This window comes from Orbicella franksi, chromosome 14 (assembly GCF_964199315.1).
Source record: "Orbicella franksi chromosome 14, jaOrbFran1.1, whole genome shotgun sequence".
In the NCBI taxonomy this organism is placed as follows: Eukaryota; Metazoa; Cnidaria; class Anthozoa; order Scleractinia; family Merulinidae; genus Orbicella; species Orbicella franksi.
Genome location: NC_138158.1, coordinates 1,031,175 through 1,055,894, shown reverse-complemented (window position 1 = coordinate 1,055,894; position 24,720 = coordinate 1,031,175). Strand labels below are relative to the sequence as shown.

The window sequence follows — 24,720 nt, the reverse complement described above, 5'->3', positions numbered from 1 at the left end:
AAAATAGTTTGTTTTTTTCAGAAGAATTCATATTTAATTGATTAAAAATTGATCCTCACATTGTCTACCAAGCTATAAAGCAACGCGTCATAAGACACCATCAAAAAAAAGACAAAAACACTTCAAGTTATCACTTACAAAGTTAAAAAATCGATGTTCATTTTCATTCGTGTTTTCTCATTGATATAAGAGTTTCTGGCTTCAATTGCAAAGGTCTGCTAAACGATTTTCTTTACTGTTTTCGAGAGGTTAGTGATAGATACCTTTAAGTATGGTTTTGGAGTTTGTTAAGTTATTTTTATGTAGAATCGTGATTTTCTCAAAAGTACCGATAAATAAGCGGTAGTTTTTTTGTAGTCCTACCGCATATTATTAAAACACACTGTTGGTCCACGCAGCTTCCTAGCACAGCTTTTGAATTCTAAAATTAAATTTATTTGGCACTCCAGAAAAGTACGCAAGTGAAACCTTTGTATTAATTCCACCATCAGTTAGACAATGGCTTTCAACGGATGTAACTGACGAAAACGACACTATTGATCACAATCGTTCTTATGGCCGATCAAAATCCTCCTTAATATTTTCTATTTAATTGATAAAAGCCGACTTTTTCTTATAACTGTCTTCATTTTGTGTTCTGAAAAATGATTAATTTTGTATTTAGCTAAATTGTTTTCTTCTATTTCAGGATTACTTTCATTCCGCATGCGGCTTCACAAAGAAAAATAAGCCAACGTCTAATCAACATTCTTAGTTTCAGGTAGATTATTATAATTAGTCCACTACTTGATCAAAATATATCTAATGAGGTTTTTAAGGGAAAACAAATGATTGGTGTTTTTGAAGTGTCTAATCTGATTCAAATTACGATATCGCTGATTGAACGTACTGCTTTCATTCTGCATTACCAAATAAAATAGGAAAATTTACAAAATGCTAGTGGCCATCCATCTTTTTAAGCTTTCACCACAATTTTGTTACCAGCTTCGTGGTATTAGCGTGCAAAGTTTCATGCCTATGCATGCTTTTTGACAAAAAGGAAAGACTTGGTTGGGATGATTTGGCACTAGATGCAATACAATCGCTCTTGTAATTTGAGCTAGCCGTGCAATATTAATTTTGAAAGAACGAATGTTAAAGGTACGAAATTTATATTAAATACGGAGTCGTCAAAGAGGTCAGGTGGTACTCTGTATTTGTTCGGCCATGCTTGTATACCAAAAAAACCCCGCGTTTTTGTCTTTGACCTATTCTACACATATCCTAGACGCATCGCATCGGTAAACCGGATAAAACATTTTTGCTGGCACTTCTACGATTATTCTTCACAGCAGCAGATGTTTTAGATATTTACGTTCCAGTCCATTGCTGTTGTCTTTTTACTCTATACAAGATGATGTTCCTTGTTCTGTACGAAAATAATGCTCGCTTGAGAGCTAGAAAAACTGCAAGAGGACGGAAGAGAGGAACGCAAGAGCATTCAGCAGTTTTTCTAGACCTCAAAAGCGCATTGATTTATTAGAAAACACAGAATCACTATCTTTTATTAGGTTCAGAATGTAGCATAAAAAAGCAAAAATATTTACATCCGAGAAGGGGCGATGATTGAGCTTGCAACACAAGATCCGGGACATACACACTCTATTATTTCCAGCCGTGCGTCTATGAAAAAAATAATAGCGCACGCTGAGCTCCAGTGGCGGATATACAGCAGCTATAACCAAAGTTGAAACTGTCATAGCCAAACTCCACTGTAAAATTTTGTCGTTTCATGAAGACACTGCTGTGCAATTATCGTAACATAGCTAACGATTGTTAAATTATGTACTTTCATTTGTTCATATTTTAGATAGGTATTCATACTTTTAGGTCTGTCTCTCAACTTGTAATAAAGAATCAAGGAAATTAATTTTGGCATAGTCCAATACTTCAAAAGAGACCCAGTTAGTTCTATCCTTGCGTCCGCTATTAACAACCACTACATCTATTGGATGATTTACTTACTTCTCATCTATTCATTCAGTCATTGCTATTCTACAACTACAACAACAACAACAACAACAACAATCTTTACTTTGTGCTCTATTAGATTTACAAATACAAGAAGAAAAGGGAAAAATAAATAAAAAATTATTAATGAATTTTAGGTTTAACATTTTCAGATAGAGAGAGCATAGGTACTTAGAAATGGCAATTTCTAGTCATGCTAAGTGGTTGGGCCATGCGAAAAAAAAATGAAAAAGGGAAGAGCTAGGATATACACCTAAACAATTTTACAAACACACAATCAAAAATGAAGAGGGGGAAAAACGAATAAGGGCTGTGTACTGGTTAATTATGTTCATTTAATATTTTGCTCCTGTTTTTATATTCACGTAGTTATTTCATTTGGAGGTTTTTAAGCGACATGTTGGTTATGTAGGTAAGATGACTTGTTTCTGTTGTAAGGTCACCAAGCATAGCTATAGACTGCGTTAGGAGTATCTTATTCAAAAGTTAAAGTTATTCAATAAGCAGGCAAAACAACAACAACAACAAGAAAAAACAAAGTTGCAAAAGGAGAAGGCGAGCAGCCACGGGATTTCACTCACTGCCTGCAGCGATTGCTACAAAGCGTAATCAATAATAAATTACTTATTAGTAAAAAAAAAAAACTTACAAATTTGAAATGTGTTGAGATATGTAAATGTACTTGTATTAAACGGTTTTGTAAATCCTTCTATAAGTAGTTGCATAACAATCTTATTTTTTATTTATTTATTTTTTTAATATAAATATAGATGTGGCTCGCCTAGATTAGCCCAGGCTACCTGCGGGTTCGTGCTGTTGTTATTATCAAGCATTTTTAACTTAATCTGTATATCTATTTCTGTAAAAATTGTAAATATGCGAGTCATAATAATAATAAAAGTTGTTGCTGCTTTTTTTTTGATATTAAGCTATTATAATGAAGTTCATCGATAACTACCTTGTCTCCGTTTGAAGAGAAATTTAATATCACTGGTCAGCAGGAGACTTGAGGCAAAGCTAACAAAACCTCAAATAGTAATAATAATTTCAAAACTTATAAGGCGCAAATATCTATGCAAATATATTCAAATGCGCTACAGAAGAAAAAAAAAGTTCAAAAATGCTAAAAGATAAAAAGATAAATCTGTTCGCATAATCTTCAAAACAAGTCCCACATTGATTTTAAGGAAACTGGAGAACAACTTTAATTTTCATCGAATTAGAATGGTTCTTGTTGGTGTGTTTAAGCTTCGAACGTATGTTAAAAGTTCAAATGAGGTCATATCGGAACGGCTTTAATAACTAACAGTATACTATTCGATTGCGTAAATGAGATTGAATTAAACACAAGCGAAAAACTATCTTCCGGAAATCATTTCTACAGTTTTATTAAAAGCAAACGATGTGATTGAACAACAAATATTGACTAATTAAAGACGACTCAAAAGCAGACTTTAGATCAACGACCTTCCGAATTTGAACTCTCCCCAAGTCGTCTTTTGAAACGACTGAAGTCTACCCAGCCTTCAGGCTGTTCTGAAGAACGGCTAACCCTAAAGCGCAACTAAGTAATGCTCGAAACGTTAACATCTATCACACTGATTCGAGTAAGGTGTCACTTGATCACTTTGGTGAAAATGTAATTTAAGGCAAGGCGGTGATGGAAAGTTATTTATTTTGTTTTACAATTGACATTCAGCTATCACCGTAAGAAATGAAAACGCTAGAAAATTAAAAAAGAAAATGATTTGTAGGTTTATGTAAAGAGGGTATAAATAAAAATACAGCCTTTTTGTGTCATAAAGTGAAACCTCTCCCGCGCGAGTGTAAGTGACGCAAACCACAAGAGATTGATATAATAAAAAGCCAACCTTCACAGAAAATTAAGTTATAAATTATTCATCTGATTTTTACTCGGGTAAATAACCATGACAATACCTGATGGGACATACCGTAAACAACTGAGAACAACACAACAAGAGGAAAAAACGCAGGTGCACCTGCCTAATCTTTTCGTGGAGGCTCAATGCAAGGCCAACCGTTGGAAAATCCAATTTCTCACCACAAAAGGCAACGGTTAAAGTGAATTTACTTCGAATACGCTAAGATGGCTTCAGGACTCAACATTATATTTGGTGTCATCGGATCACTTGCCATCATCAGCAACTGTCTTTTGCTGGTAGTTATTTTTCAGAACAAGTCAATGCTGAAGAAGCCATACAACACGTTGGTTTTAAGTTTGGCCATTACTGATTTGATAACAGGTTGGTGCAGAGTTTTACCTTCCTTTCTGAACAACAATATCTGCAGAATTTCAGCAATTCTGTCACACAGTAGATGTGTTGACACGCAAATAACTTGTGCTTGGGGATAAACTTTACAATCAGCAATATTTAATACGATTTCTTTAGTATTTAGTGACGATTTAGTTTCAAGTGCATGCGTTTCTGAACGGGCGACAGGTTTAATTACCCCCTTCCAATTTATAAAATAATTCACTGTAAATTTCGGGTATTAAAACCAGTCATAAAAGAAAAAGTAAACTTTTATTTACGTTCAACATTCATAAAAACGTTAAATTAAATTCTTCATCGTTCTATGTAGCGTTTGGGTATGTCAGTTCTAAGTTGCTAGTACAATTCTCAACGAAACCTCTCCGATTCTAAATTTCATAAGTATTTTTTTGAATTCTGCATATTCAGCGGCTTTTCCGCCATTTGTTTTCTTATCTTTGTAGTGAATCGTCCGTCCCAGGAGGAAAAAAATTAGAATATAACGGAATAAAAACTTCCAAAAAACACAGAGGAACCGAAAATATCTACTTCTAGTTTAAGTTTTATAGGTCGACGTGCTATAGGAATGGAAAAGTGTAAGAGTTTCAGATGTACAATATATCACCAAATGTCGTCAGTTTTCCTCAGCCTGAATTACAAAATCAATTTTTCATTCCGAAAATCATGCCTCTAGATTTAAGCGGCATCTTTGTACCGACTGATTGACAGAATTCACTTCTTTACCGCTCATGAATCTACTTTAGTTAATTGCTACTTGTTAGGAGCTTATTCTTACGTTAGTTGCACTTAATAAGTTTGCTAGGTAGACAATTTGGAGGCTGTCGGCCCTGTAGCATATATGACCATGGTATTTCTTGAGAATAACAATACTATTTTGGTCAGAAAGTAGGCTGCCTTAAAAGCCTTGAGGTAAATTTATTTACTTGCACTGCGTAAATTAGATGGGAAGTTCCGTCCTCTGGGAAACAATTCAAGTACCTGCAAATACGGCCTGCCATTCTGTTCACCCACGCAACATTCCTCAAATGAAAAATTTTCTTTGGCATGTTTTAACATTTCAAGTAAACTTGTCATTTTCTTAAACAGAGAATTTGCCTTGGTGTCGTTTAAAATGAATTTAAAGTTACGCCAAGAAGAGTACTGACTGAGTTTTCCTCTATTTCTGTTTGAAAAGTGAAACCATTTTAAATTACTACTTTACACTTCAATGGACGTTCCTCGCACGGCTCTGTTAAACTTGTTAGCCATGCTAGTACAAGGTAAGGACCATTCACTACCAAGATAAGAAAACAAATGGCGGAAAAGCCGCTGAATATGCAGAATTCAAAAAATATTTATGAAATTTAGAATCGGAGAGGTTTCGGTGAGAATTGTACTAGCATGAGTCCGAATTTATTTTGGCTTTATTTTTACAACCAGCTCTATTGCATCATAACTGCGATGATCTTTTTATGTACTACAACTTTCTCCCGCTGTTTAAACATGTGGAATTTTCATTTATTATATGGCTAGCTCCATGAGCAAGCAAGATGAACCAAATACTTGGCACTGTCCCCGGGCGGTCAAGATGACACTCACTCACTCGAAATTACGTGCTGCGTCCCGCAAGAGAAAGTTCCCCGAAGCTTGTTCGGTCAAGATTACTGGACTTTGGCCTCGTTCTTCTTTTAGCGTGTTTATGGACCTCGACTCCGTCTTGGTCCATAAACACGCAAAAAAAAAAAAACCTTGGGCAATATCCAGCCATCTTGACCCCACACTTGGTCAATAACCCAAATGTATTCACTTGCTTAATGTTTCACAGTGTGAAACATGTTTTTGAACTTCTACCGACTTCGTGTGATTTATGCATACATGGTGACAAGACTTTCGTGCTGATAAGACTTTCTGAAGCCATCTTGACTCCTTGCTTGGTCAATAACCCATATATATTCGCTTGCTTGATGTTTAACTTCTACCAAAATCATGTGACTTATACATACATGCTGACAATAAGCTCTGAAGAGCTCTTAAGCGTTGCCATAGCAGCGCCAAATATATAAATGTTTAACTCCCATCTAATTTCACTTAATATTTAAAATACAGCGTTAAATAATTAATCTAGCTTTTAAGCTGTCATGAGTTCCTAGATCGTCAACATTTGCATAAATAAAAGATAACTTTTATCTTTGACGCAGCACCATATCCCTCTGAATACCCATTAAAAATGCAATGGTAAGAGTGTTTACATGGCCTGACGCAAACATGAGAGACAGTTTGGGAGAATTCGAAGGTTTAATTAAATCCGAGCCGCAGGAGCAGGTGTGATTGCGTTAGGCTGGGTGAACAACAAGTGGTTATTGTCTATGCATTAACACGTCATAACTTCGTTAACTTATGCTAATGTAAAAACAACTACATAACACGGCATTGATATGTTTAATATGTTACCAAGCTTTTAGAAAAATGATAAAAAGGCAGTAGTGTAACTTCTTTTCAAAGCATATCATGTATTTAATAATATAAAGCTTTTAAATACATTTTCTTTTTAATTCAAAGGAATTGGTATTTTAGCTACCCCTGTTTACGTAGTTGGGCCTGACTCAATCTCAGTTCCGCCCGGAGGCTTTGGCCAGTTTTTCTGCCGAGTAATATTTTCTCAGTACCTCGTGTTTACGCTGGGTATCGTGTCTGTGTATACAGTCACATGCATGGCTATTGACAGATGGCTTGCTGTAGCTCGCCCAACCAAGTATAAAACAACCTTAACGAGGCCACGAGTGAACATTTGTGTGGTGTGCATCTGGGCGCTTTCTGTGCTTTTGAATACTCCGCACCTGCTTGAAATGAAAGCTACGACCAGTCCAGATAACGAGCCGCAGTGTGAGTGGGTTGTTCTTACTGATGGAACAACCAGAAGAGTTGTGGCTATTTTGGAATTTTCAGGAAAGTTCTTCCTTCCCCTTCTTACAGCTTCCGTAACCATTCTAAGCCTTAACAACCACGTCAAGTCATCACCAGCTCTCTTTCAGACGAATAGAGGCAAAGCTGGGTTACGTTTAATACGCATGTGTATGTTAACGGCCATCGTGCTTGGAGTATGTTGGTTTCCTAACCAACTGTATTACATGTTGTTTAAATACGACATCACTGAACTAGATACACCCATGCATCATTTTACTGTGGTGCTCTGCATGTTGAATTCGTGCGTCAATCCCTTAATTTACTGCATCAGCAACAAAACATACCGAAGGCACTTTTGTCTTCTGGTGTGTCCATGGTACAGGGATAGGATTATAGCATTGGAGCAGACTGGAAGCGATCCTCATAGCGTGGCAAACGAGTTAAGAATCTCTAAAGTGTATGGACCGGCTGTGATGAGCGTCACAAATAGCACACATCCTTAAGTCATCATCTGTAACGCTTGACAAGTCAGGTCTTGCCTTAAGACATTATTGACTATTTTGAAAGTAGTGGAAAACTTAAACTAGATTTGCGCAGCGTAAGATATCGAAATTAAGTTTAAGGTTTGGTAGTTTTCTTCTTTCTCCTATTTTGAACTTTAATTTGTGTTGATACCTTGTTTTCCTTTTCGTATGAAATAGTGATTTAAAATCGGTTTGCTATGTTTACAAGACATTAATGCAGCTTATGCAAGAACGAAATTAAACATTTAAGCTCTAATTTTCGTTCAAAACCGTCAATATAAAAAAAGGCCCTTAGAACGACGTTTATACTTTTGGGCGCACTCGAATGCCTGCGGAAATCACCGCAGTCGATTAAAATGTCCTCTATTTCACAAATTGACGTCAGTGTTTTGTGCGTCCGTCCTCTTATTGATGATAAATTGCGTCATAACATTGTCAAAGTGGCTGTGTCGCAGTATACCCAAAATGGTCAAATGCTGGGAATAAATGAGGGGAAAAGACGCCGTAAACTTGCCGTAAACAAAGATAAGTGAATTTTATTCAAAATGACGCGAACATTGTCAATAGCTTTTCTCGCTTTTTGATTGGCTACTTAAAAAAGTCCATAAAATCTCATTGGTTAAAAAGTTGACAGTTTGACAGCTGAAAGTTGAACTTGAAAGCTTGCATAAATTAAAATTTTATCCGTCTGTACTCTTATTGATGATAAAAATGAGCCAATCAGCGCGCGAGAAATTAGACAGTTATTGTAAAAAAATGTTATCATTGCGTGTATAGGATGGACCTGGGTGGGTAATGTATTTGTTTCTTACTATTATTTGGTAAACTTCAGTGTTAAGAGATAAGACAAGTCAGTACTTTACTGCACGAGAAACACAATGATTACGGTTTAATTATAATTTCCAAACTAAAATACAAACGACAAGGCAGATCAAAGTGAACTTTATTTGATGTAAAATTTACATTAGTTGCAAACATATTAAGTTTCACAATTTAGCATGACTTCTGAGAATAAATGAAGTTAGCATTGTTTGTCTATCTGCGTTCTTCAGGATTCTGTTTTATGGCATTGGTTGTCCTGTTCGTTTAAACTCTCTCTTCATTTCCTCCCATTGCTCAGCCGTCATCATAATGTCGCCTTCAAATGCGTCAACGCCATTTCCTATACATGAGCAAATTGAACCCCACATTTACAGAGGTTATTTTGGTTGCTTAGAAAATTTTTACTCTGATTTTCCTAATTAGCAAGTGCAATATTTAAGCAAAAAGCACATTTTCTAACGATACACTTTCCGGTAAACCATAGTGCAAAGCACACTTTTCTTGCCACGTAGCAACGTTAAACTGGTTTTATCATTAAGCTAATGTTTTTTGATACCACCCATCCCGCGTCAATTCCTTTTATTTAATGTGTCATAAGGACTATGAACACTGTAGCATTTTACCTTAATCTACTCTTAGACTCTTCCTTCTATTCATTAATTAAATTATCACTTCCTTTTGCAGTAGTTGGACTGAAACTCAATCTCAACGTCCGGTCACGATAGTTTTTTAACACTCGTTCTAAAACGTTTTCACTCCTAAAACTTGCCAAATATCCAGAATACCTGAAGTAGTTCAACACTCGCTACAAAGGAAGGTTCTATCTTACTTCCCAAACTAGCCAAATATCCAGAATGACTGAAGTTGTTCAACACTCGTTACAAACGAGGATTTTATCTTACTCCCCAAACTAGCCAAATATCCAGAATAACTGAAGTTGTTCAACACTCGTTACAAACGAGGGTTTTATCTTACTCCCAAACTAGTCAAATATCCAGAATACCTGGATACGATTTTGTTTATACACGTATAATATGCAGGTATAATATGCTAACAAGGCACTTGGGACTTCTCTTCTCATTCAAGTCACTTTGAACTGTATTTTTTTTACACATATATTGTTATATAATGATCATTGCTCCTCCGAGTACTATTGCGACGAAAATCACTTAATCGTTTTAAAGGAAAGTATTCCTATATTTAGCAGATCATTTACTTTAAGAAAACTCTTTAAGAGGAGTCGTCTTTTTCCCCGTGGGGGTAGGTTACATCGTGGTTCTCGTAACCTCTTATGAGGAAACTACCTTGCATGGGGCAATCAAATTTGTGATACCCAAGGTGTCTTCTAATGAAGGTTTCAGCTCCTGAAGTGATGTTTTTGTCTGTTTCCCAGTTGTAGACAAAGTGTATTGCTTACTTTGATTAACATTAACTTCATTGAGGTCTTCGTCCTCTTGTGGGTCTTCTTCTGTTAGAGGAATCCCTTCCTTGTGTTCATTATCTTGTATAAGGAAGAAAACATTAATTGCTTGTCAGCACTTTAAATAAGGTTAAATTGTATTAATCAATTATAAATCCTCTTCGTTCCTTTTTCATGAAAGATAAATAACTTCCATGGAAAAAGGCAAAACGCTTTAAGGAAAACGTTTAACTATTGAGGAGAAAAGTGAATGCATCATCTACTGTTCAGACTTTACAGTGGAATATCGATACTTTGCATCACCAAGAGAAATCGAAAGTGGTTCGTAAAATTGGGACCTACTAATAGCGGAGGGTAAATGCCTCCATTTTTTTGGTACGGGAACAAACAATTGCTTGAAATAATCAGAGATTCGAAAAATCGGGATTGGGCAGTATATTCTTTTGGGAGATAAGAAAAAACAATAAGAGCAATCAAATGATAAGTATCGTTATAACTAGGTTAAAAAGAATAATCTAACACAATATTTGACGATTTGCCTAACAGAATCATCTCTGATGTGTTTGGTCTATTAAGCCGGTTTGAAGACGACAAATGAACAGGTACCGGCTAACAAAATATTTAGCATATAATGAACGCAACCGTTCCGTGAATATAATATCAAAATTAGAAATAAGTGAGGCATTCGATGTTCTGTTTGTATTCGATGTCATTTTGACATTGAATGTTCTTCAAGGGGATTAAAGTTTCAACTGAAATCTTATACCTAAGTTAATTTCGGAACCAGAAATTTTCCTGAGCAAACATCAAATTTTCTACCCGTTGTCATGTATAAATATTGTTTTAAGTGCTTCATGAAATTATACCTAGTATGTCTTCTTCACCTGTGAGATTTTCGTCCGTGGCAGTTGTCACTGGAGGAAGGTAGATGAAAAGTATCAGGATTAAAATAACTTTCATGTTTCGACGGAGCTGTTTGCAACGAAACAATGAATGAATTGCAAATAAGACGCCGAAATGAGGAAATTACTGGCACTCTGACTGAACCAGCTGTATTTATTCCCGTGGTATTTTCAAGGCATTAAGCCAATCCGGTTCAGTGCACTTAAAGTGAATTTAAATAATAATAATGGGTTCCACACAGCGTGTTTACTCAACAAAGATCATGCTCTTGAGCTAGGCATTTTGCGCAAACACGTATAGATCAGTGATAAAATGGCTCACGGTGTTCCTAATACAATGATAACCTGACATTAAAAGGGTCATCTGCATTGAGCAAACCATACGCTATGAATAGAACATCAACCTGGATTGGCTGGGAAACTGTTTTTATGCCTAAGTTTTCCTTCAAGCCATCTGTGTTTGTGTTCTTGTGAGGTGTCATCCCTATTCTTGAAAGACACCTCCATTAAATGACATTGAAGTGTGACACATCTCGACCAATCAGCATCCTGTTATTTCGTGTAAAGATTTGTACAGCTTCAATTTTCCATGACGAGGTTTTTACTGATTGGCTACTGACTGGATTTAACCAAATGTACTAGTCGGTGAGCTGCATTTGAGGTTTATCGCTGTCTCAAGTTAACGCAAGCTAAGTGAAATCCATGATGAAGTGGCTGTTTTTGGTTACGCTCACTCTCCTTGCCGTCAGTGTTTTCAGTGCTACGTTCAACAAGGAAGAAGATGGTAAGTTTTTTTTCGCCTTTTTGTTTTGCATGTTTTCTCCACTACTAGTTTGCAACAAAAACAACATTTTCCATCGCAAGTTTTGCCGCCTTGTCAAATTTTTCTATCATTGACACAAAATGAACTAAAATCCGTCTTTTCCCGAAATTTCATTGTTTACTGCAGCAAAATCATTTTGCTGATGCTACAGACATGCGGCCAGATTCAGGGAAGGAGATTGTTTTACGTACATTGAAACCAGCTACGTTTGAGATGTTTTGTAGAATGCGGGATACGGAGCTTTGTTCTGGGCTTATTAAGAACTTTGACTGATTTGAAAGAGGAAAAAAGTAGTGATCTAGATTTCTAGTCACAAAAGGGACCAGTAGCAATTAAGAGTTAATCTACTATTCTTCAATCACGCCTTTCTCAATAAATTTATGCAGTTGTTTACATAAGTGCTTTTACTCATTGAAGAAGCCAAATATATGAATGCGCCTTTCTTCTCGGGGGAAGTTAGTTCTTTTAATCAGTTATTGAATCAGTTCTCCTAGCCGTGACCAAATTTTTATCACTTTATATTTCCACTGTATGACTGCGAATCAAGACTCAAAAAGCGTCTAATCAGAGTCAAAAAGCGTCTAATGCTTCATCTCGTAAGAAATGCTGTTTGGTCAGTTTTTCATTTTTTCCTCGGTGTGGTTGCGAATAAAGACTCAAAAACTTTTTAGTCAGAGTCCAAAAGCGTAAAGTCAGACAAAGTTGATGCCTCTACTAGTAAGAAGTGCTGTTTGATTGGTTTTTCACTGTTTCCTCTGTGTGGCTGCGTATTAAGATTCAAAACAAGTCTAGTTAAACAAAGTTAAGGCTTCTTTTCGTGGGAGATGCTGTTTGGTCAGTTTAATGCAATGTATAAACAGGCGCAAGGGAGCAAACCAGTTCTGATAACGATGGCCAGCTGCAAAAACAAAATCTTGAAGATAATCGAATGGTTATTAGGATCCAAGTTAAAGTAAACAATTTTTGAAGCTTATTCAAATAATTTTAATTTTCTCTAACGACCGAGCTTTTATCTTAATTAAACACATTTGGTCAAACCTTAAAAATCACATTGCATATTAGAATGATTTATTTAAATCCGACTTCTCGGTTCAAAATCTTCAATCCGTGACACGTATTTCAATCTTCATATTCCCCGTGTTTTTTTTTAAACATCTTGTATCGAAATATAATTCAATGCCTATGACAGAATAAACGATCAATAAAATCTTTCAAAAAGCAAATCTGTTCAAGACTATTTTGGCTTCAAGAATTCCAACCATTTACAAAGTATCGACCAATTAAAGTTAAGGCCGAATGTGACATTTGACGATGTCATGGTCGAGCTGTCAAATGCTATAGCTTGTATGTCTTTCAAATCTGGGGTTTTTGAAAATGTTTTCCATGCCCTGAGTACTGACAAGGGTTTTCTTTATCTTTTACAGTACTTTTAAAAGAATTGATGGAGGACGAAAAGGAAGGGGCTGATGAAACCGAGACAGAAGAAGGTTAGAGCCAAATTGATGATATTTTTCTTGATTTTCCTAAAAACACCTAGAGACCCGGTTATACGCGATGTTTATATTTTTTCCTTGTTAATATTACACTACACAGGGGAGGGTCGTTTTGTTCGGGAAACAAAGGAAGAATTAGAAGACGAGGAAGGAGACGAGGCAGAAATGGCGAAATCATCTTTGACGGAAAATGATGAAAATGACGAAAATGACGGTACCCAAAATGACGAGTCCGAAGGTTATTATGTTTTATTGATCAATCTGGTGCCATAATTAACATTAAGAGGAATGACTGATGATAAAACGATAAAAGTATTCAATATTTTTAATCGACATCCACAAGCCTTTATACCCTTTACCTCAGATAGAGTTAATTGAAGCAAAATATGCTTTCCGTTAAAAATTCATTAGATACAACTTTATTTAACGTTGGTTTGGTGAATTTCCTGAACTAATTCATAGCCAGCCTTTATTCCACCCCTTCAGCTGCAAATGCAGTAAACACCACAAACTTATCTATAGAGCTTTTACCAGAACTGCTCGGCCAATAATTGTTTGCTTGAATAATGGTCTACTGCGAGGGTAACGAAAAGACTAATATTGCAGGAAATGCTATATGATTACATCAACTTTTTATTTTTGTTCTCCAGGTAATTTTCCAGAAATGGACGAGAAGGAAGCTCCCATTGACATCAAGGCAGCTTTTGATGAAAAAGAAGATATGACAAACGAGAACCCCGAACAGTAGTCAAATACACCAAAAAAATTAAGGGGCAAATCTGTAGAATGAAAACTTAGAATCTGTCAGCATATTTCAAACCAAGAGACTTCTTGAGTCTGTAAAATAAAGTAAAAACAATCTGAGTATTTCGACTTTTGTCTTGAGTTCCCTTTGCTTTTGAGGTTACATAGTTCTTTAATATATTAACAGATCTTTCTAAACAAATATGAAGTCTATTTAGCTTATTTGGCTCAAGACAGGTGATGTGTTGAACACAACCTTCTCCTCGTTATTTGTACTTTAAAATCTGGCTAAATATAATATTACAAGAAAAAAAATCGATAGAAGAGTATTCTTTCAGTTGAACCACTTCACTTCTGTTCATGCCTATTGGCGCATGTTTAACAGAGAAGCGTTGAATTGCTCATGTTGTAAATTTGACCCTTTACTGCTCAGATATCCTATCAATGTTTCCAATTTATGATATAACTTCACAAAAATAACTTTCAACATTAGCGCCAAAATAAGCATAGCAGTCATATCGGAGATATTATGGGAAAGGACTTTAATAAAGTTTATATGCACCCTCCTATGAGAGGTTCTTATATACGAATTTCTGAGACGCTTCGTGAATAATGCTCGTTATTCCTAGGCATATTTGCCACTCGAGGGATGAACTGTGGCTGTACTGGTACCGTAGTACTGCTACTCATTCGATGAGCTTGCTTGTCGTCAGATCGAGTCTCTTCAAGACCATAGCGTGATTTCCACGGACAAAGAAATTCCATGAAATGTTTCCTGTAAGATGGGTTAGTTACACAGTAGATGAACGGGTTTAAGGTGGAATTTCCCATGCACATCACCACTGTCACTTGATGTGCAGTTGTGTCCATCTGAGTGATGTCAAATTTGAACAACAGATAGTAAACCTGGTTAGGAAACCAACAAATCGCTAGAACCACTGCAATGATCGCACACATGCGCAATAGACGTACGCCAGCTTTGCCTTTATTTGTTTGAAACAGAGCTGGTGAATCCTTGACTTTCATCCAGAGGCTCAAAAAAGACAAAGACGTGATTACAAGCGGTATGAAAAACTTTCCAAGAAACTCAACCAGCGCAACTCCTTTTCTGACATTGCCTTCTGTGAGAGACACCCATACACAGTGATTACCAGGCGCCAGTTTCATTTCAAAAAGGTGAGGGGCGTTAAATAGAAACGACACCAGCCACACCGTTATCACCATGACGTAGATTCTGTAACTTTTGAAACCTGCCCTGTACTTAGCGGGTTTTGCGACTGCAAACCATCGCTCGAGAGATAAACATGTGATTGTATACACTGAAACAATGCCCAGTGTAAACACGAGGTAGTATGATACTACTATTCGACAGAACAGTTCTCCAGCGAGGCCTCCTGGAATTGGAAAGTTGTGGACTCCTATGATATATGTTGGTGTCAGGATCAGGCCTATTCCTATGAAAATATAATAAAAAATGACGAGTTAAACTTTTTATTTAGTATAAATATGAAATTTGTTTCTTGTTAGTTATGTTTCAGAAGACTCAAAAGACATCTTCACGAATAACTGTTGTTATGTTTAAGCGTCTATTTCAGGCATGTCTGGTATGTGGTAGTAAACGTTGTGATATGAATCTTAACTTTCAATGCTTTTTGCTGACGTGAGTCCAGTGGAACTCCGTTAATACGGTCACTAACAGGCCATGAAAATTTGGCCGTATTTACGGGGTAGGGTCAAATTTCATCACATTTCATCTAAATTGAGTGGTCTTAACAGAAGTAACAGATATATCATAATTGCCCTTCTAAACAAATTTTCTTTAATAAGCATCCGAAATGCAAATATAATTTTTAAAAAAATTGAAACTTCAATCAGTTCATACAATATTTATATTGGAAAGATGAGCATAACTGGTTTGAGTTTCGGTATAAACGGGGTCAAATTGAAAAGGATTATACAGGTTGGGACTTCAGAATGTGGCCGTTAGCTGTATTAACGGGGTGGCCGCATTAACGGGGTTTTCTTATAAGAAAAAGTATGGTCATTTCGCCGGGACAAAAAAAGGTGGCCGTAATAACGAGGTGACCATAAGGCGGGTTCCACTGAACTGTCTTTACAAAGAGCGTTTGCGACGAAATGTTGGAGCAAAGCACAGGAATCCACGCAAAACGCAAAGTAAAACGCAATACAGGAATGAGATCAACGAATAGAGCAAGAGACTGTAAACTGTAAACTTTTTCAGCAATAATTTGCCGAAATGTCTTAAAGTAAATATGCTAATTAACCTTAGCGACCTTTTCTAAAATTACATGAAAACAATAGTTTGGGACAGCCAGGGAAGACCGACTAATGGTGATTTACCGTAGGCTCAAAATAGGCTGCTTGTTGTTGTTGTTGTTATTGTTGTTTTTATTGAATGTTTATAGTGGTCAATGCACTTAGCTACAACTAGCTAGTTTTCAGGCCTGCCACTTAAACTGAAAAAAACAAATATTGCAAATATTAATATAACAGACTTAAAAATCCCAACTCGCGGGAGGCAGACCAGTTGGCTATTTACAAGCGTGACCGAGGAGTTGAATTGGGGTCTACAAAGAAACAACTCCAGCTAAGTGGTCAGAGCTGGACTTGAACCCGCGACCTCCTGATTTCAAGTACGGCGCCCTAGCCACTCCGCCACGCTGCCTCCACACTGCTTCCTGAATATCCAATCTAAACCTTACGTCATTAAAATTTCTAATCTCATTGAGCCGGTTATGAGACTATTTCGCTTGACATCGTAAAAGAAACTTTACTAAGCCAATATCAGTCGATTTTTAAAAATATCGAAAAACGAACACCACTAAATGCACGTTCTGTTCGAGAGCACTAATTTGAAGTTACAACTAAATAGGTGAGTGATTCGAAGTCTAGCTGTGACGGTGAAAGATCTATAGAGCCAATGTTTGTAAGAGTGAATAATAAGACTACAGTAAAAGCAAATAGAGACACATCTGTTAGAATCAACCCAACCACTCAACTTTGTTGTGAGCACAAAGTGAAGATAGAAAGAACGAAACAAGATCGCCATCCTCGTTGAAGATCTGAATTTTGCGTGCTTAGACGGCGGCATTACAAATCACGAAAGTGAAAAAATCAGGAGCAATAATTTCGTGAGCAAAAGTAAGATTGAGTTTTAACGTGATATTTTTATTTACGCCTTCAGATCTTATTAAAGTACGCTTCACAGAATCGCGATCTGAGCGAGTACTTCAAAGAATCTTCGTAATTCTTAGGTGCAATATTCATCTTATCTGATGTTAACTTGAAAATTGTATGACCTTAAAGTTGAATAATAAACATAGAGCCTCCCTATTTGACAGTCACAGGATTTGTCGAAAGAGAAGATACAATTAGGTATATCTTGTTACCTTAAAGCTAATGCAATGTTAATGTAAATACATTTTATGGGCAAACTATCTCAACTAACTTGATCAATAAAGCATAAATAATGAAATAAGTTAAACCCGCGATAAATTTCTACAAGACAGCATTGAACGTCAGTTTACTGTTGAATGGACAAGTTACCTGTTGTCATGTCCGTGACAGCCAGGCTCAAGATCAGTACGTTGTATGAGCTTCGTAAGAGAACTCGGTTGCGGAGGAACAGCAAGATTAACAGACCATTGCCACAAATGGAAAGAACGGCAATGATTCCCATAGCCACTCGTACCGCCAGGTGTAGTTCGGTTGAATGCATGCAGTCAAGGTCAGGGCCGCCGGTGGTAGTAGTATTGTTGTAAGTCATGTTGTACCAACTACAAAGAGATCAAAATAAAAAAATTAACTTGGCAAAATATCCTGACTGGAAGTTAAAGTAGAACGGATACAACGTAAGGTAAGCTAGCCTTAGTTCAAGTTTCACCTGCTAACCTGAGATTGTTCAGCGGCATAAACAGAAAATGAAATGTGTTTCCTCATGCGGTCATGCCATTTTATTTAGTGATTGATTGACTGATGAATAATATGGATTTAGAGTTTCTTACTTACTTTGATGACTACTTCAGAATAATGAAAGAGCACAATATGTCAGTAACACGCGAGGCACACAAAAAATATGACGCTCTGGCGATGAAGCGAAGGACTAATGATAATGGTCATTGACCCAACCTCACTTTTTGATTCTTTTATAAAATAAATCGGCTTTTGAGCGCAGAAATAACAAGGAAAAAACTCAAAGGACCAACCTTAAATATCACCATGAGCACATTCAATTAGTAATGAAAAGAAAACTACACTGTGTTTAGTAGTACTACTACCTACCGTCGAACTGAAATCTGTATTAATTTGTAAGAGATTCTTTCATTTGCTGTAAAATGTCTTGCCAGTTTCTTCTCGAACTTGCAAAGGAAATACCGACTTGAAAGCTATATTAGATTCACACGGTAATGATCGAATCATGTATTCTTCAACTTTACGAATTATTTTGAACGGAAACCCGCAATTTCATTCCTTGTTCCTGAACGCCCAGGCGGCGTTTAGCAATCGGAGTGGGTTTGCACGATTTTCTTACGCCTCTTTTATAGCATGATGTGGGTGATGAGCAAAATATAAAGCTCCCTTACGAATTAAAGGCATCTTTGTAAAAATAACCCAAATATCTAAAACGCGAGATTGCGTCAACGACCGAAGAAAAATATAAGAAAATTATGTCACGCATAATTTGGGCAATTGACGCACTAAAAGCATAAAATGTGAAATAAACTAAGTTCCTGAAGTAAGCACTTTTTCTTGCTTTACAAAAGAAGAAATAACTCCACACAACAGACTTGTATTTCATCAGCTAATATGGAATAACCAGAAACTAATAGCTGAAATATTCGTGGCCGGTAATGACCTTTAATTGTTATACATGAATATCACATAATTATATTGATATAATATTGGAAGCATTTTCACTTCTTACTTGTCACTTGTTAGAATTAGCATTTTATGTATTGGCATGTAAATGAAATTTCACTTTTTCCTCAACCAAAACAAGACTATCCTGACTACCAATATTTTAATTAACCGTTGTAAATTGCTATAGTAAAACAAAAACAACAACCTCATCAACTTTCAGCAAGCAGTAATTTAATCAAGTTTCCATTTGTACCTCTGTCCATATTTTTATAGGTGCATATTGAAAAGTTAGCTACATCCAAGAGATAACGAGTTGTAAGTGTGCTATTGTATTTGAACTTCAATATTTTGACAGGTTATATAAATATATATATATATTATACAGTGTCAGCCGGTTATGTGCTATTGGTCAATATACTTTATTTGGGTTTCTTTCTTTGTGTGTCTGTCTGACAAGTGATGGAAAACCCAGGTACTATTGTTCCTGCTCTCGATAACTTACTTATTGAAAGTAATCAAAAGAAAAATACAGTAAATCTTCAGATGTCTAAGTTATAGTGCCAAAACCAATTAATTGAGCCTCCTTCATTCAGCACCACCTACTCCAAACACTCCAAAATTCATATTGTATTTAAACCAAAAATAGTTGTTAGACTGACCAACATCTTATCACGTGCGCTCACTTGATTGGTTAGTCACACCTTAACTTGCCGATAAATCAGAGCGTAAGTGAAAGCCACTTACACACCTCGTAAATCCAGCCAAGGTAAAGGTAAAGTCTGCATGCGAGCTAAGTGGCCCATCAGGCCGGAGCTTATCCCGGTTTCTGTAGCATGAAGCGACTAGGAATATTTCTACTCCCCCCTGGATGGGATGCTAGTCCATCGCAGGGTTAGCCCCAGCATTAAGTTCGCCGGTACCCATTTATACACCTGGGTGGAGAGAGGCACTGTGAGAGTAAAGTGTCTTGCCCAAGAACACAACACAATGTCCCCGGCCAGGGCTCGAACCCGGACCGCTCGATCCGGAGACGAGCGCACTAACCATGAGGCCACCGCGCCTCCCTAAATCCGGCCAAAGCTCATCTTTTTTCCCAACATCTGTTCAGTGCATAGTTCGTTTGCGAACTATGCAGGAACTCATAGAAATATGTATTGTACTACTTTAAAGGGTATGCAAAAGTAAATGAAAACATATTCATGTTTTAATCAAACTAATTGCTAATCGATGTTATAAATTTGCCACAGGTAAAGTCGGCAGTGACAGTTTTATATTGTTCAGTTTTTGCCTAATATTAGTTTTTAATTTAAGCAATTAGTCGGAGAGGGCTAATTTATTATTAAATGCCTTTTTGTTTTTAATGTCCAAGGTGTTGGTTTCAGAATTTTTAAACAACTCGATGAGAAACAATTGTATGCAACGATTCCGCATTGTTTGCTAAAAGTAAAACAAAGAATTCGTTTTTCATGGAAAAGATAAAAACTTTATATATAAATAGGCTAAATAAGTGTTGTTATCAATCGCAGCTCATCTCTTGAGTGACACAAAGGTCAGAAAGATCGAATTTTTAATTTTTTCTTCTTATATATTACGAAAAGAACATGTTATATATGGCTTTCATATTAAGTGAAATTACTCAAAGTTGGAATTCTTGAACAAGGATTTTTCTTCTGTATGTCAAGCAATCGTTCCATGACCATTGCCTACCAGCAAGTTTTATTTGCGGGCTGTCAGAATATCTTTGTTTGTTTACTGGTTGCCAAGGAAACCATTAACAAACAAAGCACCATACCAACAATTTCTTTACGAAATAGTCCTTAAACCCCCCCCCCCCAAAAAAAAAAACCACCAACAATACTAATTCTCTGATCCCAACGTATGATTGCAGTACTATATCTTTAATAACACTCCCCTGGTAGGGCTTTTCACTGACAAAACAATAAAACAACAAAGGAAATACATACATTACGAACTGGGATTTATTGTTTGTTTGATCGTTTGATTGACTGAATGAAAATTGATAGGTATGTTACTTGATTAAAAAGAAGATTGAAACACTTAATGTTCCTCTATTGATTCTGAAATTGATATTCGGTACAATAATTAAGGCCAGTTAAGTCATGTAATAAACTTTAGTTACATATCCGTAATATCTATGTAAGACGCAACCGGAATTCGTTCATAACCCTTTACCTGATCTGTATTTTCAATAGGCCATTTCCGAGTTGCCTATTGCCTCTATGTCTTCGTGCGAAACCATTCATATAACAATGAGTCAACAACAACAACAACAACCACAATAACATCTATTTTATTTTCATCATCATAATTATAGTTATTAAGAAGGAACCACCTGCAGAAGTTCGAGTGACAAGTGGACAAAAACTTTGTACCGAGATTATTCACATGTTATTGCAAACTTCTGTGCAACTGTATTAAATATCTTTACAAAAAAAAATCATTTCTAACAACACTAAATGTCGAAAACAAATTTAGAACTTCGTATGAAACACTTGAAAGTACTGGTGAAATGAAACTGATTATGAAATTTTACCTGTGTTTACACAATTCCTCTGAACTTTGAAATTTATTTTCTCGATTTCTCATGGGAAATTGTTTTCGGTATTATTTGAGGCAGCTATTTACATCTTTAGCTTTAAGAAAATGTAAAAAGGATTGTAAAATAACTAAAATTATTCTGGTATAACGTACCAGGTTTTTGTCGACTAAAAACTGAAATTGCTCGACTTCCTATTGGATTTCGTCTTTTTTTTTAGTTTATTTAATATAGGCGGTATGGTTTAGATGAGGTAATTGTTACAATCTTGTTTAAATGAGACTGGAAGCTAAATGAACCGTAAGGTTACCATTAAGTTAGCCTCCAGCCTAGTTATGTCTAATTGTAGGACACCAGTTCCCCCTACAGGTTCATTTTCATGCAAATCAAACTTATTTTCATAAGAAAGGTTTTGCACGGACTCGTTTTCAAACAGAGGCACAAGCTTAAGGTAACTCGGAAATGGCCTATTAAGCTAAAAAGTTTTAGGTTTCCTTCTCCACCTGAGGATAATTCTGTACATCGCATGTTGAAGTAACCTCCTTAACTGGTGGAATAAGAAGTTAACTCCATGTCTTGCTTACTGTCAATAGTTAAACCTCTGTTAATATACTGGAAGCGTAATACATGTCGCACTCCATCACCAACATCGCTTTCCCCGACAATAGAAGATAAGCGGCTCTGGTGAGAATGTATTTTCTCACAGCCAAAACATAACAGTCGTTTGAAACCCGCCTTGTAATCTCGATTAGTAAAGCAGCAAATCCAGGGATTTACACAAGAGTTAAACATAGCGAGAACTATGGTGAAGTGATGTAGCAGAGTCTCCGCCTTGGTGATGTCAAACGCGGAGAGGGTGTAGAAAACTTGATTTGGAAGCCAAGATATAGTTAATAACAATGCTACTATAGCACACATGCGTGTAAGCTTTTTTCGAGTGTTACGAAATCGTACATTGCGTTCTGCTGGTGATCGCTGGAGGACTTTAGCAACATGAAGGAATGACAACCAAGTTATTGCTGTTGGTATGAAGAATGTTAGCGTTGTATAACTTGGTATAAATATCTCTTTGGGGTATGAAATTGCACTCCATTCGCATCGCAAAGACGTATCGTTCAGTTTGGCTTTAACTGGCTTTGAGCCATTAGCAATACCGCTTATAAGCCAGATAGTGGCAATATAGATGTAAATTCGCTTCCGCGTAAATTTCATTTTGTAGTCGATTGGTTTTACAACCGAGTACCATCGCTCGAGGGCTAAGGCCACTATTGTTAGTACGGACACCTTACCAAACACAAATACGAAGTACTGGGTACTAATTAAGCGGCAGAACAACTCCCCGCCCAAACCGCGAGGGGCTGGGTAGGAACTGAGTCCGATAATGTAACCAGGTGTTGCAATGATGAACAGACCTAGGAGAAAAAATATTCAGCTGTTGTTCATAATGATTTATATTCTCATGTATATTCAAGTACACCCAAAGGAAATTTTCATTATGTTTGTCAATCTAGGTGGATCATCACAAATCATAAAATGAGCGACAAAAAAAATGCCTCTTCGGTTACTAGAATGTGTATATGTTGTGGCTCCGCAATTTTACCCTGGTTACTCTTGGCATAGTTTGGTATCTTCTTTGTGCTATATTCATGATCATATATTACCATAGACCAGAAAAATACCCAACTGTACTAGTGAGTAAATTGAACCACAAATATACTTTTACACATTCAGAGTTTTTCTTTCATTTATAATTAACAGCCCTTAGTCGTTAAACCGTGCACAGCCGTCGTTGTAAATTTCTCAAATTTTCTGCCTCACCTGTCCTTTTCAACGTCGGCGTTAAGTTCCTTACAAGCAAACAACAAGTTCACACGTAGTATCCCTTACTATCACTAAAAACTCGTTTTGTTTCGCATTAATTTTGGCAATCCCCTTATCTTGCTTACGGTCGCTTTACGTTTGACATTAGGTATTCTTGAATTGTCTAAACTCTTTCTTAATTGCCTTAAGGTATATTTCATTTGACTATTTAGGATGTGCTTAAAACTCGCCCACCTTGGTGATTTCATGAAAACCCAAGTCAAGTCTTCATATCTGAAATGCTTGTGATCCAACTATTCAACGACTGCATTGGAAAATAATACTATTTTTGACTGTAGACTCTAGCCCCATACTAAGACACTTTTTCAAAGAGAACACATTGCTCCAACGTTCATCACTCCACGATCTTAACTTCCCGTTTTTTTTAAGATTACAACTAAAAGCACGTCTCAAACAACATATTGTATTAATTTTTCAGTTAACTGCTCGTTTTCAAATCATTTATTTTAATTGCGTTGTAAAGCTTCAATTTTTCCCCCTTACTCTTTAGTTTGATCTTTTACTTCCTTCTTTTTAATTAAATTTTCCTGCAGACAGGAGACTTAGAGTGTATAATTCAAGCTGAAGTCAGCAAAGCTTTCTGCTTCAAATTTGCATCTAGTGCGTGTTTTACTTAAGTAACAGGCTTGCTGGTTGAATTTTTGGTTTAGTGTAAGAAGAACACACCAAACATATCAGGTGTGATCGTTTGTACCAGTCTGCACTTACCAGTTAACAAGTCAGTAAGAGCCAAACTGAAAATCAGGAGATTGTATGATGACTTTAGGAATCGGCGGTGCTGGAGTATTACAACACATAAAAAACCATTCCCACAAAACGCCATCACTGCGATAATACTAAAAAGCACCTGAAGTATTGCATGTGGGTTGCCTTGGCTTGAGCTTGTGTCTTTTCCAAGTGTGCTTGTTGACCAGTTTGTTGTTTTTACTGTTGTATTGTCCATGGTAGTCTTCAGCGAGTAGTGTAGGGTAGTGAAGTCTTCTTTTTATCTGTTTAACACGTTAAGGTACATGCTTTAATATACAACCACGTTATCTGTATATATAATCCATTTGTTTATACATTAGTTACGTTTTATAGCTTTTACCTCCTGGAGTTTTAGATGGCAAACTGAGCATTTTATGCAAATCGTCGCACAAACTAATTGCTGCAAATGTACACTGGAAAACTGAACGGGACAGATTCCTGACATTAGTGGTTAGTTGCACGAGTCGTCGCTCAAGCTTTCACGTTTTCCATTTTCACTCCATTTCCACTCCATTTCGTGGCTTTGAAAGAACTTGTTGGTAAATGATGTATGAGCTAACTTATTTTTTCTGGAAATGAAAGCAATTCGAAAAAATGCATTTGTTGTTAGTCTTACAACTGTTATGTAGATACCGACTATGAACATTATTTTGCAGGATTTTTAATGATTTACCTATCAAGAATTCAAACGCCGACCATTTGGCAAAAAGTGTTTAAATTGATTTTTTCAGATAAGGAT

General features: G+C 36.4%; 4 protein-coding genes and 1 long non-coding RNA gene across 7 annotated transcripts; 2 read left to right on the top strand and 3 right to left on the bottom strand.

Annotated features, from left to right (window-relative positions):
* Positions 1-4,117: 4,117 nt before the first annotated feature.
* On the top strand, positions 4,118-8,030 carry LOC145468519 (allatostatin-A receptor-like). The gene is made up of 2 exons (XM_081452257.1): positions 4,118-4,274; positions 6,843-8,030. Exons 1-2 carry the CDS (start codon positions 4,118-4,120, stop codon positions 7,688-7,690), a joined length of 1,005 nt encoding a protein of 334 aa, XP_081308383.1. The 3' UTR covers positions 7,691-8,030.
* A 135-nt stretch (positions 8,031-8,165) lies between these two features.
* LOC145468518 (uncharacterized) lies at positions 8,166-11,038 on the bottom strand. 2 transcript variants are annotated; one of them, XR_014042216.1, is made up of 3 exons: positions 10,820-11,038; positions 9,951-10,034; positions 8,166-8,873 (listed from the first exon to the last, which is right to left on the bottom strand). It is a non-coding gene; the product is annotated as an uncharacterized LOC145468518 (long non-coding RNA). The 2 variants fall into 2 exon arrangements; XR_014042217.1 differs by having other exon boundaries at positions 8,167-8,873; positions 10,838-11,036.
* Positions 11,039-11,498: 460 nt separating this feature from the next.
* LOC145468049 (uncharacterized) lies at positions 11,499-14,035 on the top strand. Its single transcript, XM_081451707.1, has 4 exons — positions 11,499-11,639; positions 13,103-13,165; positions 13,272-13,409; positions 13,822-14,035. Exons 1-4 carry the CDS (start codon positions 11,558-11,560, stop codon positions 13,917-13,919), a joined length of 381 nt encoding a protein of 126 aa, XP_081307833.1. The 5' UTR covers positions 11,499-11,557; the 3' UTR covers positions 13,920-14,035.
* Positions 14,036-14,122: 87 nt separating this feature from the next.
* Positions 14,123-18,504, bottom strand: LOC145468047 (allatostatin-A receptor-like). Of its 2 annotated transcripts, none has more exons than XM_081451705.1 (3): positions 17,828-18,504; positions 17,483-17,712; positions 14,123-15,369 (listed from the first exon to the last, which is right to left on the bottom strand). In XM_081451705.1, the coding sequence occupies exons 1-3, from the start codon at positions 17,845-17,847 to the stop codon at positions 14,495-14,497; spliced, it is 1,125 nt and encodes a 374-aa protein (XP_081307831.1). In that variant the 5' UTR covers positions 17,848-18,504; the 3' UTR covers positions 14,123-14,494. The 2 variants fall into 2 exon arrangements, with proteins under 2 accessions (XP_081307831.1, XP_081307832.1); XM_081451706.1 differs by having other exon boundaries at positions 18,218-18,504.
* Positions 18,505-21,896: 3,392 nt separating this feature from the next.
* On the bottom strand, positions 21,897-24,589 carry LOC145468691 (allatostatin-A receptor-like). Its single transcript, XM_081452397.1, has 2 exons — positions 23,901-24,589; positions 21,897-22,771 (listed from the first exon to the last, which is right to left on the bottom strand). Exons 1-2 carry the CDS (start codon positions 24,175-24,177, stop codon positions 21,897-21,899), a joined length of 1,152 nt encoding a protein of 383 aa, XP_081308523.1. The 5' UTR covers positions 24,178-24,589.
* Between the last annotated feature and the right edge of the window lie 131 nt (positions 24,590-24,720).

Bases quoted from the DNA above. Each gene is read 5' to 3' on its own strand.
- LOC145468691 (XM_081452397.1), bottom strand. From the start codon at position 24,177: ATGGACAATACAACAGTAAAAACAACAAACTGGTCAACAAGCACACTT. The intron at 22,772-23,900 runs GTGTGTTCTTCT...GAATATTTTTTC, and splicing joins GATCACACCTGATATGTTTG to TCCTAGGTCTGTTCATCATT.
- LOC145468047 (XM_081451705.1), bottom strand. From the start codon at position 17,847: ATGCCGCTGAACAATCTCAG. The intron at 17,713-17,827 runs GTTAGCAGGTGA...ATCTCTTTGTAG, and splicing joins ATGCCGCTGAACAATCTCAG to TTGGTACAACATGACTTACA. The intron at 15,370-17,482 runs GTAACTTGTCCA...ATATTTTCATAG, and splicing joins TGTCACGGACATGACAACAG to GAATAGGCCTGATCCTGACA.
- LOC145468049 (XM_081451707.1), top strand. From the start codon at position 11,558: ATGATGAAGTGGCTGTTTTTGGTTACGCTCACTCTCCTTGCCGTCAGT. The intron at 13,166-13,271 runs GTTAGAGCCAAA...TACACTACACAG, and splicing joins TGAAACCGAGACAGAAGAAG to GGGAGGGTCGTTTTGTTCGG. The intron at 13,410-13,821 runs GTTATTATGTTT...TTTGTTCTCCAG, and splicing joins CCAAAATGACGAGTCCGAAG to GTAATTTTCCAGAAATGGAC.
- LOC145468519 (XM_081452257.1), top strand. From the start codon at position 4,118: ATGGCTTCAGGACTCAACATTATATTTGGTGTCATCGGATCACTTGCC. The intron at 4,275-6,842 runs GTTGGTGCAGAG...TTTAATTCAAAG, and splicing joins CATTACTGATTTGATAACAG to GAATTGGTATTTTAGCTACC.